Source organism: Nothoprocta perdicaria, unplaced genomic scaffold, assembly GCF_003342845.1.
Source record: "Nothoprocta perdicaria isolate Ctin4 unplaced genomic scaffold, notPer1 scaffold_44, whole genome shotgun sequence".
Lineage (NCBI taxonomy): Eukaryota > Metazoa > Chordata > Aves > Tinamiformes > Tinamidae > Nothoprocta > Nothoprocta perdicaria.
The window spans coordinates 1,630,456-1,642,722 of NW_020455688.1; the positions used below are offsets into that span (position 1 = coordinate 1,630,456).

At 50.9% G+C, this 12,267-nt stretch overlaps 1 protein-coding gene across 1 annotated transcript in view; it reads left to right on the forward strand.

Annotated features, from left to right (window-relative positions):
• Nucleotide 1: 1 nt before the first annotated feature.
• The window catches only part of LAMB1 (laminin subunit beta 1), a gene marked incomplete at its 5' end in the record, with an annotated part of 38,121 nt that continues 25,855 nt past the window's right edge, over nucleotides 2-12,267 (forward strand). The window contains 11 exons of the mRNA XM_026046362.1: nucleotides 2-157; nucleotides 1,997-2,132; nucleotides 3,800-3,873; nucleotides 6,175-6,363; nucleotides 6,487-6,550; nucleotides 7,635-7,837; nucleotides 8,685-8,805; nucleotides 8,979-9,167; nucleotides 9,495-9,674; nucleotides 10,095-10,207; nucleotides 10,645-10,724. Coding sequence (XP_025902147.1) covers nucleotides 2-157; nucleotides 1,997-2,132; nucleotides 3,800-3,873; nucleotides 6,175-6,363; nucleotides 6,487-6,550; nucleotides 7,635-7,837; nucleotides 8,685-8,805; nucleotides 8,979-9,167; nucleotides 9,495-9,674; nucleotides 10,095-10,207; nucleotides 10,645-10,724 — 1,505 coding nt within the window. The remainder of the gene's footprint in view (nucleotides 158-1,996; nucleotides 2,133-3,799; nucleotides 3,874-6,174; nucleotides 6,364-6,486; nucleotides 6,551-7,634; nucleotides 7,838-8,684; nucleotides 8,806-8,978; nucleotides 9,168-9,494; nucleotides 9,675-10,094; nucleotides 10,208-10,644; nucleotides 10,725-12,267) is intronic.

Below are 12,267 nucleotides of genomic sequence, written 5' to 3' on the forward strand. Positions count from 1 at the left end.
CGCGGCGCAGGAGCCCGAGTTCAGCTACGGCTGCGCCGAGGGCAGCTGCTACCCGGCCACGGGCGACCTGCTCATCGGCCGCGCCGCGCGCCTCTCCGCGTCCTCCACGTGCGGCCTGCGGCAGCCCGAGCCCTACTGCATCGTGAGCCACCTCCAGGTGAGCGCGGCCGTGGGGCGCCGCCGTGGGGCCGGCACGGGCTGCGGGGTGCGCGTGGGGCGCGGCACTGCTGTGGGGCACAGCAGGGGGGCGGGCAGGGCACGGGTGTGGGGCGCAGGGCATGGATGTGGGGCGCCAGTGGGGCTGACGGGGGTGTCATGGGGGACCCATCGCCTCCCCAGAGCGCCTCACGGATGGGAGGAGGCAGGGGGAAAAGGGGCAGTTTTAAGCTCGCTCTGCCCGGGGGCCGCGCTCCCAGCCCACGGCGCGGCCGCAGCGGGTCCCTCCAAGCAAGGTGAGCGCCCCACGCCGTGGGTCGGAGGTCGGGACTCCACGCGGGAGCTGCTGGTGAGCAAGAATGTGCCGCCCTAGGTCCAATTAGCGCTTTCCGCAGCGCCGTCTAGACAGCTTCCTGACCGGAGCGGGCAGCAGCGCCACGCTCCGCTCGCGCCCGCGCGTGAAACCTGCTCAGTCCCATGGAGTCGCGGAGGGACGGAGCGCGCGGAGCTGCCCCACGCGGAGCTGCCCCACGCGGAGCTGCCCCGGGCACCTCCAGCCAAGCACCAAGGGTTTTAATCCGCAGGCTGAAAGGAGCTGCCCTCCAAGTCGGATGCTGGCTAAGTATAACATATCAGCTGCAAAGGGAGCTCTGTTAAAGTGAAACCAGAGGTTTAATCTCCGGTTGTAGTTCCTGTGGGGACAAAGGGACCCGGTTTTGTCACTTTGAAGGAAAACTGCTGCAACCAAGAGCCCTGCTTAACTAGGCATAGAGTTCGGTCCACTCATGTCCCAAGTTGCCTCATCTCTGCCCCACAGCACGCACGTGTTGTCCTCACTGCACCGCTCCTGCCTCCGTGCTTGATTTACCACGGAGAGGAGTTTGGAGGACGTTTTGAGTGTGTCAGCACCGATCCGGAGCGTCTTTCAGGACCTCAGGATCTCTGCGGAACAAAATAACCAGGGCCTGTTTTTTTTTATGTTCTTGTCTCAAACTGCCAAAACAGAGGGGGTTTCGCAATAAAAAGCACTGCTGGAGCAGCCCGGACGTGCCCTTGTTCCCCATGTAGCAGCCAGCAGCTCCGTGCCTCGCTGCTGCGTCCCTGGTTATTTCTGTACCAGTGAAGAGACCCGTGGGGCCGCACTCGGACCGGAGCCGGGTGCCCTCTTGGCGCCGTGGGTTTGAACGCGCCGAGCCCTTTGCAGGACGGGGCTGCAAAGAGGGGGCTCGAGGGGGGTCCTTCCCGCTTGGGACCGTGTCAGGAGCATGGAAAACATGAGGCACAGACCTGGGTGCAGAATAAAGTTAACCCCGTGCTGAAAGGACCCATTTACCGCAGCACCGATGAGTCTTCGAGGGACACTGAACCCCCCAAGGTCTCTCCCATTAAGGGAGGTGGAAGGGAGCTTGGAAATTAAGGGAGAACTTAATTTCCAAGGCAGCTCCTAAAAGCTGATGTGATTCCACACAGATTTTTGACTCGGTTTCGTGTGAGTGCAGCCCTACAGAGTCAGGTCAATGATTTACCATAAATGTTTGCTTTGATTCTGAGGCGTGCAGGAGAATGTGTGTTGCTGAAAGAGGTTTCCTGAGACTGTAAGCTAGATAGAAATTGTACTTCTCATAAAAATAAGGTTTATTGAATTCCTGGCATATTTTCCTTCCGGCTTGCCATTTGCGTTTAGTTCAAAAAGGTAAATACGCTTCATCATCTAAAGAAAAAATACCTTTGATGCCTGTGGCAGGCAAAAGGAGCGGAATGCGAAATTGATGGAAAATACCCTTATCTGCAGGAAGCAACTATTGCCCTTTGGATAAAACCGATTATCTTGTTGTTTCAGGAGGACAAAAAGTGTTTCATATGTGACTCGGAGGATCCCTTCCACGACACCCTCAACCCCGACAGTCACCGCATAGAAAACGTGGTGACCACGTTCGCCCCGAACCGCCTGAAGCTTTGGTGGCAGTCGGAAAACGGTAGGCAGGGAGCCCGGGAGCCGCTGCCCGGCCCGGGGCGGCTCTGCCCGCCTTTGTTTCGGGCTGTCTGCTCTTATCTCGAGCCCGGTAATTAGGGCTGCCGGCCGGGGGATCCCGCTGTGCGCGGCGCTGCGCGGCGGAGCGGCCGCTCTGCGCATGCTGCAGCGCTCGCTGCGCTGGGAACGAGCCCCCCGGCTCTCCGGAGCGCTGGGAGGAGTATCCCAGGGCTTTAAATGGGCTTTTCCGAAAGAGAAGGGCTTTGCGCTGGCTCCAGCGCCGCTTCCGAGCGAGTGGGAGCATCTTCCAGGATCCAGTATGTCCCAGCAGCGCCGCTGAAGCCATCCCGCTGGGAGGAGCAAGGCAAAGGCCGACCTTTTGGTGACTTTTAAAACCCCCTTTTCATCTTTTATTCTTCTTTCCCTTTTACTCATATGTGCTGAGTTTCTGGCATGCCAGCATATAGAAAATAAGGAGTCTAAATTTTCCCAAACAGCAATCCTGCCCTAAAAGCCGTGAGGTAGCACCTAAAGCCAGATGGTTGGGATTGGAATGGTTGCAGGTTGGGATTTCTGCAGATGTGTTTGGCAGGAGCTGTCCTGCCATATGGCAATGACAGGGTAATGTTCACACGTTCCTGTTGCCTGGTAAAGAAAGTTTTTTGCTCAATCCCTTTTAGACACTTACATTGAGCTCGCAAGGCGCTTGTCTCCTGTGGTTCCAGATAATTCATGTTTTTTGCAATAGCCTTGGCAGCGCTTGCACAGAGAAGTTCTTAGCTCATAAGGTCATGAAAATGTCCTTCAACGATAAAAAACAAGTGATTCTTTCTGTGCAATTTATGTTTCTGTCGCTTGGGCATGCAGCAGAAGAGATCATTGCTGCCTAGTCCAGGGCAAGTTATATCTGTTTGAAAATCTAAGCCTTTTATTGGTTTATTCTTACTTTCTCCCCTCTGTAAATATTACTAGATTTTTTTAATATATCTCTAACCACAATGTAATGAATAACCAGCTGTTTTGAGAGGTCTTTCCATGTGACAAAATAACATTTCTAACTGTTTTTCTTCCTTTCCTCATGGAGCCTTTGACCTCATGGTCTGGGAAACCTCTCGCTTGTCACCGGTCAGAGGAAGRCCGGGGTGATGGGTGAGAACCCAGCAGATCCTGATGGGGTGCACGGCGCTCCCATGTGCGGTGCCGCCTTGGCGGGTCCTCGGTGCTGCCTTCGGAGCAGCTCCTCCCCGGCAGCTCCTTAGGGCCCTTTTGGCACTAACCAGAACTAGAGGAAAGAACTAGAGGAAACRGCCRCAAACTGAAGCACCAAAAGTTCCCCAGGAACTTAAGGAAAAAAWTCCTAAYAGTGAGGGTGACAGAGCCMTGGCACAGGCTGCCCAAGGAGAATGTGGAGTCTCCTTCTCTGGAGATCTTCCAAASCTGCTTGGATGCCGCCCTGTGCCCCGTGCTCTGGGTGACCCTGCGTGTGCAGGTCGGACTAGATGATCTCTGGAGGTCCCTTCCAACCTTAAGGGTTCTATGATTCTATGAACCATATAAGTGGCAGAGCCCAATGGCCAAGAGAAGGGTCTGTCAGCAACAACAAGAGCTTCTGGGCAGGGTTTGGTGAGGCGGCTCATGGCCATCCCTGCTTCCTTCTCGCTGCCCCTGCAGGTCTGGAGAACGTGACTATCCAGCTGAACCTGGAGGCCGAATTTCATTTCACCCATCTCATCATGACGTTCAAGGTAAGGAGGCCCCAGGCCCCGAGGGCAGCCCTAGCTCCTGGTGTCCCCCGTAGATGACCCACCTCATCCTTTCCCTCCTTCCAGGGACTAACGAGGATGGGTAAGAAAAGATACTGCAAAAGCCCCCGTGGGAGGAAACAGACTTTAAAGGATTCATCTTAAAATGCTCTTGGCTTGTGCAAGAGGTGCGGGGAGCTGAGGGTTCCCATTTCTGTTACGTGCTCTGGGTGCACAGAAGATGCCGCCTTTGGAAAAACTCAAATCTCCTGAAACACCGGGAGTTGAGGGCTCCCTTCCATTATTCCCATCCATTCCATGTTTGGAATTTGGGCTTTGTTTGAGCTATTTTGCCTGATGTTTTAGAGCTGCCAAGCGTTAAAAAGTCAAAGCTGAAGTTAACAAGTGGAAGCCGCATAGGAAGGATGAGTTGTGACTCGTGTTTAAGCTTCCCGGTGTGAGAAGCTGCAGAAGGAGCTGCACCAAAGGTGGATTTTACAGTTTGTTTCTCTCTGTAGTGCTTGTGTTGCAGGTCATTAGCAAAATCATGTTAGCGAGGATTTTTCCTTCAAAGAAATTTGCCTCGGTATCAGTTTTGTTTTGGCAAGCAGGAAGGCCTTCAGGAAGAAGGAACATCTGTACACAGAGTGGCTTTGTTTAAACAGATGTTCTTGGGAGGGCGGATTATCCCCTGTGTGTCCTGGATCACGGCAAGTGCTCGTGGCAGCCTTGAGCTGAGGCTGCAGGGGCTGAACTTTGGGTTTCAGGCCCCTTTGGGCAAGGATTGGTCCTGCTTGGTGGCTTGGGAGCAGAGCTGCTGGATTCCTGCTGTGGCTTCCCTGGTGTTTGCTCCTGCCCAGCTCAGCTGCAGCAGCGCGCGGTGGTGACGACGCGGGGACAACGTCCTCTCTTGCCACCCCAGCAGCAGACATGGAGACCCCCAAGATTCCCACGGGAAACCTGCCGTGGAAGGTGCTGATGTTGCTCGCGACGGTTCCTGCCCGTGTGAGGATTTCCAGACCCAACGTGGGTGGGAACGTGACCGTCTGAAGCGGCGCCAGGATGAGCTTGGGGCAGGGAGGACACGGTTGGCCGAGGAGGAGAACGTGGGAGGGATTCGGTCCGTGCCAGGGTCACGTCTGTGGGGCACCCCTGGGAAGCCTGTGGGGGCAGGACAGTTTTAGTGGTGATTTGTTGAATTCACTTGGAGATTTAGCGTGAGCTGCCTCACCTCGGAGTTGCTACGAGTTTTTTCTTTGTAAGATATTTGTAGATATTTTCAGCCAGAAAGCACGAAAAAAAGCTTTCTTTCCAACCGTGACGGAGATGTTTTTGTCCTCAGCTTTTTTAGGGTCCGGTCCAAAACCGCAAAATTGATGAAGGAGCTGGTGCTGGCATTACCCAGGTGGTGCAAGATGGGTGTTAAATTGATATTTGTGTTTTGAAATGCAGTTCATAATTTGAAACCTTAAGATCGTCACAGGATTTTTAAGTTAAAGGGGAGGGAATAATTAAAAATAAAAAATCTCAGTACCTAGTTTTTCTCGAGTTGAATACATGTGGCTAAGGAGGAAGGAGGTTTGTTTAAAGCAAGTGGAGCCTGCCAGAATCTGGTTGAAGCCAGGTCAAGTAGGAGCCAAATGCGGTAGGGACGGATGAGGTGAACATCTGGGTGTCCTTCAAGAGGAAGGAGAGGACACAGAGAGGATGGCTCTTAGGTGAGAGGTGATGTGGACAGATGGAGAGAGAGAGGAGGACACTGAGCCTCTTCTGTGCACCCCAGAGAACTTGCCCAGCAAGAATTTCCAAGAAAAGCAGCAAACCCTGAACATGGGTCCCAGGCTGTGCCCAGGCCTCCCTATGCAACTGGAGAGCATCAGGTCTCCAGCAGCTCCGAATGCAGGAGATAAAATGAGGAGTTGAGGCAACCCAAGAGCCTGCATTTCATTCTGCAAACAGTAGAAAGCATCATTTTGTCTCCTTAATGCCCTACTTGAACCTACAATTTTGGAAAGGGATCTGGAATCTGAGAAATGTAGACATTTGCTTGTTGGTTATATGTATATTTAGCAGCTTGTTCATTCAACAGCTTGTTAATGCCATGTTTTTGCCATGTTTTTGAAGATAGACTGGGTGGTGGGTTATTTCAAAGGTGGTGGTGGTCCTGCCCCTGAGCAGAAGGTAGAATATCAATAGTAAAGGATGAAAATCCAGACGTGTGAATTGCTCGTGCTTATAGGTGCTGAGTGTAAATGCTGGTGCTACTGAGTAGGCTGCAATCTCTTCCTGTTTTCTTACTGTTAGACATTCCGTCCTGCTGCAATGCTGATAGAAAGGTCATCTGATTTTGGGAAAACGTGGCAAATATATAGGTATTTTGCATATGACTGTGAGAGCTCCTTTCCTGGGATTTCAACTGGACCCATGAAGAAAGTGGATGATATCATTTGTGATTCGCGGTACTCTGACATTGAGCCTTCAACTGAGGGAGAGGTTAGAGTGTTTCCTTTTTAATTTATTTTTCATATAGACTTTCCTCTACACAAATCCAGATTCTCTTATTTAGATTCTCTTATCTTTAAAGGTGTGTCTTTCATTGTACTATTTTTCCTCCAGGTGATATATCGTGTTTTAGATCCTGCTTTTAGAATTGAAGATCCCTACAGTCCCAGGATTCAAAGTATGTATGTGGTTTCCTTCCACTCTCTTTTAAAAGCAATTCTGTATTTACTTACTTAATGTTAAAAAGCTAATAAGCCATAAAGTCATACATTAACCCGTAAAATAATTTTGAAATCAGTTTAGTACATTTGTGGTGTGTTTTTTCTTCCTGATAATGTCTCCTGGGAAAGTAAGGAACAGTGTTTTCAACTCTGTTGATTGTTCATAGGCATATCATTGTGTTTGGTCTTTTTCTTCATTGATCAGGTAGTTATTGTGATCAATGATTTGACCTAGTTTTTTGTGCAGTGTTTGGAAAATAGAACTACAAATATATTTATATCATTTCACATTTCTAGCCAAGATCCAAGTGTTTATGTTTTGTTATTTAGAACATCTAAGTCATGACTTTTAAGTGGTTGCTGTTGCTATTACCAGCGAGTCCACGCTGACTGTAAAACAAAATCTTTTACAGTCGTTACAGTCAAGGCATAGAGACCTACATTGCTGTAGTGCAGCTAAAGAAAACTGTCATATGTTTGGCCTGAGTAGGGAACTGCAGAGTTTGGCCTTAATCTTGACCTCAAATTTCATTTTCATTCTTCGTTTCAGTTAGTGTCCTTCGGTGTCAGCTTAACTGGAGCAGAGGAAAATAGCTGAAGTAGAAGAGTATCTGCTAGTGACTATATCAGTTGCATATTTCTTAGCCAAAGTGTAAAGGAGAAATGATGATTCTCTGCTTTCATTGACTGGGAGTGCTACTCCAAGAAAAATACATTTTTTTTTCCCCAAAAGACTAAAAGACTCGTAATTTTTAAATCACCTGGTCTCCATGCAGCAATTCCTTAAAATCAGGTCTAAAGTAACTTACATAAGTGATTCACCTGTAGTAAATAAGTGTAATTCTGGAATTTGGGAATATGAAGTGATGTGATTTCAGTGATTCCCAGTATAGGAGGACAGAAATTCCAGCTGGGAGGATGTACTCACATGGTCAGGGAAGTTGCACGTTGTCCCGGATGCAGCTCTCTCAGCTTCCTCCTGTTCAGTGCGTTATCTGGTAAATAACTCAACATCACAGATTTCCTTGGTGTTCCTTGCAGACCTCCTGAAGATAACAAATCTGAGAGTCAAATTCATCAAGCTGCACACCCTGGGAGATAATCTCTTGGATTCCAGGCTGGAGATCAGGGAGAAATACTACTATGCCATTTACGACATGGTGGTTCGTGGGAACTGCTTCTGCTACGGACATGCCAGCGAGTGTGCCCCAGTGGATGGCTTCAGTGAGGAGGTGGAAGGCATGGTAAATACTCCACTTTTCCCACATTATTAATATGCCACATTAAAGCAGGAAGATGACAGGGACTGGCTTCTCCCCCGACCTTAATTACCAAGCAGGGAAACTGTTGTCTTCATCAGTGAATATCTCTGTCATTATTGGTGTTAATCAAGCACAGGGAGCTCAGAAAAGTTGAAGGTTGTTTTAGCATCGTGAATTTCCTTTTCTAATTATGCTAAAGAACTGGTGAGATTAAAGGCACCTAGATTAAATCGCCCTAGAATGACCTTAAAAAAGGGCAGAAATAAGGGCAGCAAAAGCTGAAGCACCTTCATAAGTCAAGCAAGACCTGCACGTGCATCTATGAGTTTGCATAGCTGAAGGCATAAATAAGAACCAAGTCACTGCTCCAGCTACAGCACTGGACTGGAAGTGGCAGACTGCTGTAACTAGATACATGTTAATAACTAATTAATAGCTAATCCACAGCTAATTATTAGCTCCAAGAGGCTTTTGTGATTGGAACAGGACTCTCCTTGTTCATGCTTCAGGGCGCTTGTTCATGCATTGGTTTCAACACAAAAAAGAGGACAGTTTTATGTGGCTACATCTAGGCAAGTAAAGGACACGGTGTGGTCCTTTATGTCCTCTTACGTGCAACCCCATGCATTAAAGTATAAGCAAAAGTATATCCACAAAGCATATATTCAGCATATGCAAACAGTATACCCTTTATATACCAGCTGTGTTTTAAACAAACGGGAGGAACATGTTTGTTTCCCTTCCTGTTTTAATACCCAAATATATTACTCTACCTGTTTTAATACAGGTACCAAATACTTTACTCTTAAGTTTTCCATTGTGACGGTAGGTCCACGGGCACTGCATGTGCAGACACAACACCAAGGGGTTAAACTGCGAGCAGTGCTTGGATTTCTACCACGACCTCCCCTGGCGACCCGCCGAAGGCCGCAACAGCAACGCGTGCAAAAGTGAGTTGAAGCAAGATGCACATCTGAGGTCTGGGGCTGCCTTTTGCTCGTAGAGTTGCACATTTTGCCCCGAGGCACTTGTGGCATTTGTGGCCTCGTGCGAGGTTCTGCAGTTGGCTTGTACGTGTCTCTTCTTTAGGCTTTAGACTTTGCTTTCTTGCCTTGTGTCGTAGAGTGCAACTGCAACGGGCACTCCAGCCAGTGCCACTTCGACATGGCCGTGTTCATGGCCACGGGCAACAGCAGCGGCGGCGTGTGCGACGACTGCCAGCACAACACCGTGGGGCGCAACTGCGAGCACTGCAAGCCCTTTTACTTCCAGCACCCCGAGAGGGACCTGCGCGACCCCGACGTCTGCGAGCGTGAGTGTCCCCGCTGCCCGTGGGGCATCCGGCAGCTCGGAGCGTTCGGAGGGCCTGGGAGGGCTGCGAGGAGCCCTTGCTGCAGGTTCCTGCAGCCGGGGTTGGCGAGTGGCATCTTGGAGATCTTGAGCCTGGCTTGGCTGTTGTTTCTCTTCGAGAACCTGGAAATTTGTTGGAGTGTTACCCAACAAACCACTTAATGCTTGCAACAACGAGGCACCACCTCCTGCACAGCAAATGAGTTAAAGTTAAAGCAAATCACTGTGAGAAATGGCTTTTTTCTTTCCTTTCCTTCCTCGGCTGATATGTCCAATGCTTCCCTCATAGCTTGCAACTGTGACCCAGCTGGCTCCCAGAACGGCGGGATATGCGACGGCTACACGGATTTCTCCACGGGCCTCATCGCTGGGCAGTGTCGCTGCAAGGCGTTCGTCGAGGGCGAGCGCTGCGACCTCTGCAAGGAGGGGTTTTACGGCCTCAGTGCCGATGACCCAGCGGGTTGTCAGTGTGAGTAGAAACATATGGCCCTCTCCCTGCGATCCCAAGCTCTCCGAGGAGTTGGTTGGGAGTTTGGTTTGCAGGGCGGGCGGGGGTTTCTGTTTGTTTGTTGGATTTCTTGTTTTTCTTAAAGGGAAAGAGTTCTTGCAGATTGGTTGTAGTTTGGAGGCTGACCCCAGCACAGTTCAGTTCCCCGGCTGATCCTTCTCGTATGATCAGTGGAAACAGCAGAATCCTCCTCTCATGTTTTTAATTATAGGACTTTAGGGCAGGGAAGTTTTGCTGAGATGGGTGGTGGGAAAAGTGTGCCATAAATCTCTTTCCGGGGTAGTTAAAGGAAGCTTCACAGTAAATATTTAAATTGGACACTGCCTAAAATGTAGCTAAACTCTGTGTTTTAGCTTACCTATTTGTATTTCCCAATTCTAGCCTGTGCGTGCAATCCCCTGGGGACCCATCCCGGCGGGAATCCTTGCGATTCGGAGACAGGAAACTGCTATTGTAAACGTCTGGTGACAGGAAAGCAGTGCAGCCAGTGCCTGGTAAGCAGCTTACGGTCAGAATAAATGAGAAAACGCTGGTGTTGGGGAGAGCAGCGTGCGGAAAGCACAGCTGCAATCTCCAGAGCTTGTTGCGGGCCACGAGCCAGGTCCCAGGCAGGGAGCTGGAGTCTTATTTATTTATTTGCTTTTATTTTCTTCTGTGTAGAAAAGTGGGTTTTTGGGGCTTTCTCATGCACTGCAGCATCGGGGTGAGAGGGTGTTGGTGTTTGCCCAGCGGCAGGGTGTTCTGGAGCCCCTGGGCTGGCAATGAGGGCTCTGGGTTGTGCTTGTGAGGGGAGCTGGGTTCAGGGCTCGTGCGGTGCCTCGTGCAGGGTGTTTGGACGGGAGGATGGGCTTCGGGGGCAGCTTGGTTAAGCCAGCGCCTGACAGGGGTTAAGCCAGCACCCCTGACAGCGTGAGCGGTGTTTGCCCCACAGCCCGAGCACTGGGGGCTGAGCAACGACATGGATGGATGTCGGCCGTGCGACTGCGACCTGGGGGGAGCCTTGAACAACAAGTAAGTCCCAGCCTAGTTACTGCCTTTTAACCACTCACCCCAGTGCGTTTGCTTTGGTTGCAATTACAACACCCAGGGCTTCATGTCTGCAGAATGGCTCTTGTTGAGCATCTTTCTGCTCCGCTGTGTGGAAGGGGGCAGATTTGGGGGGCAGCAAGTGGTGAAGATAAATCTGTGTCTTTTCCATGCTAGAGCAGCTTCCATTTGCACCACCAGTGTAGAGAAACACGTGAAACTGGTTGTAGTGCTGCTAGGCCTTCACTGGACCAGGTTACCAACCTGTTGGGTTGGCTGCCACCTTTCCATGACCGTTGCACCATCCTGTCCGAAGGTCCCTGGCGCAGGAGCTGATGTTGGTCCCATGTTGTGGCCCTGTGACCCTAGGCTTTCACTGTGAGCTGCACTGTCTCTTTTCCTTTTTATTTCCTCGGACAAGCCCTTCACAATGTCTTCTTTCTGTCTGAAATCCGAGGTGTTTCCCAGCGGGGTGGGTTAACTGGCTCCCTGTGGACCCTGAGTTTGGGCTGGCCGCTGTGGCGTGCGGGCAAGACACCTGTACTGGGGGCCACCACAGCAGCGTCCCGCGTGTCCCCCTCCCCTCCGCTTCCCAAAGAACGATGGCCTCTGGGCAGCAGAGCCTCTGCTTGGTGCTGCTGTTTCCTCCTCTCCACTCATTCCCTGGGCGTCTGTGGCAGGGCCGGGTCGCGCGGCCCGTTTGGGCCACGATGGTAAATCCGTGTGGGGAAGGAGGTGGCCCTGGCAGCCCGGCCTCCCCAAGACCTCGGCCTACCCGGGACCTGAGCCTTCCTGGGATCTTGGCCTCCCTGGGACTTTGGCCTTCCTGGGATCTTGGCCTCCCTAGGACCTTGACCTCCCTGGGACCTTGGCCAGTGTCTCCGAGCAGGCGCCATGCCCGGCCCTGCCTCCAGCTTCAGGGAGCTGGTGGCCGCTTAGTCACGGCCTCATCCCTGGCACGTCCTGAGGATGGAATGCAGCACCTGAAGCCACAGAGGGATTGCAGCCCTCGGGGGGAGCTTCCTGGGAAAACATGGGAAACCATTCAGATGTTTCTGGCCGCTTTTCCCCAGAAAAGCCCGGAAAAGCAGGGAGACGGGGAGAGCGCTGGGCACAGCGGGAGCAGCGCGGGGCCTTGCGTCCCCTTTGCGGGGCTGCGAGCGCCCTCCAAAATAGAAACCGGCTCTCAGGCACCAGGACAGTGCTTATAAAACCAGGAATTTGTTTAATTTTCTTTTATTTGATGTGACCGGAGCTTCATTTGTGTTAAATGTGAGCGTTTAAGTGAATCTTTACCATTTAAAAAATGGTTTCAATTAAAAAAATACACTTGGAGTCTAGGCTTAAATGCCTGGAAATTTTCTGTGGAAATCAGAATGTTTTGACTTTAGGAAAGGCTTCTAAAGCAAAGGTATTTGTTAGGAAAGGAAAGGAAAGGAAAGGAAAGGAAAGGAAAGGAAAGGAAAGGAAAGGAAAGGAAAAGAAAGGAAAGGAAAGGAAAGGAAAGGAAAGGAAAGGAAAGGAAAGG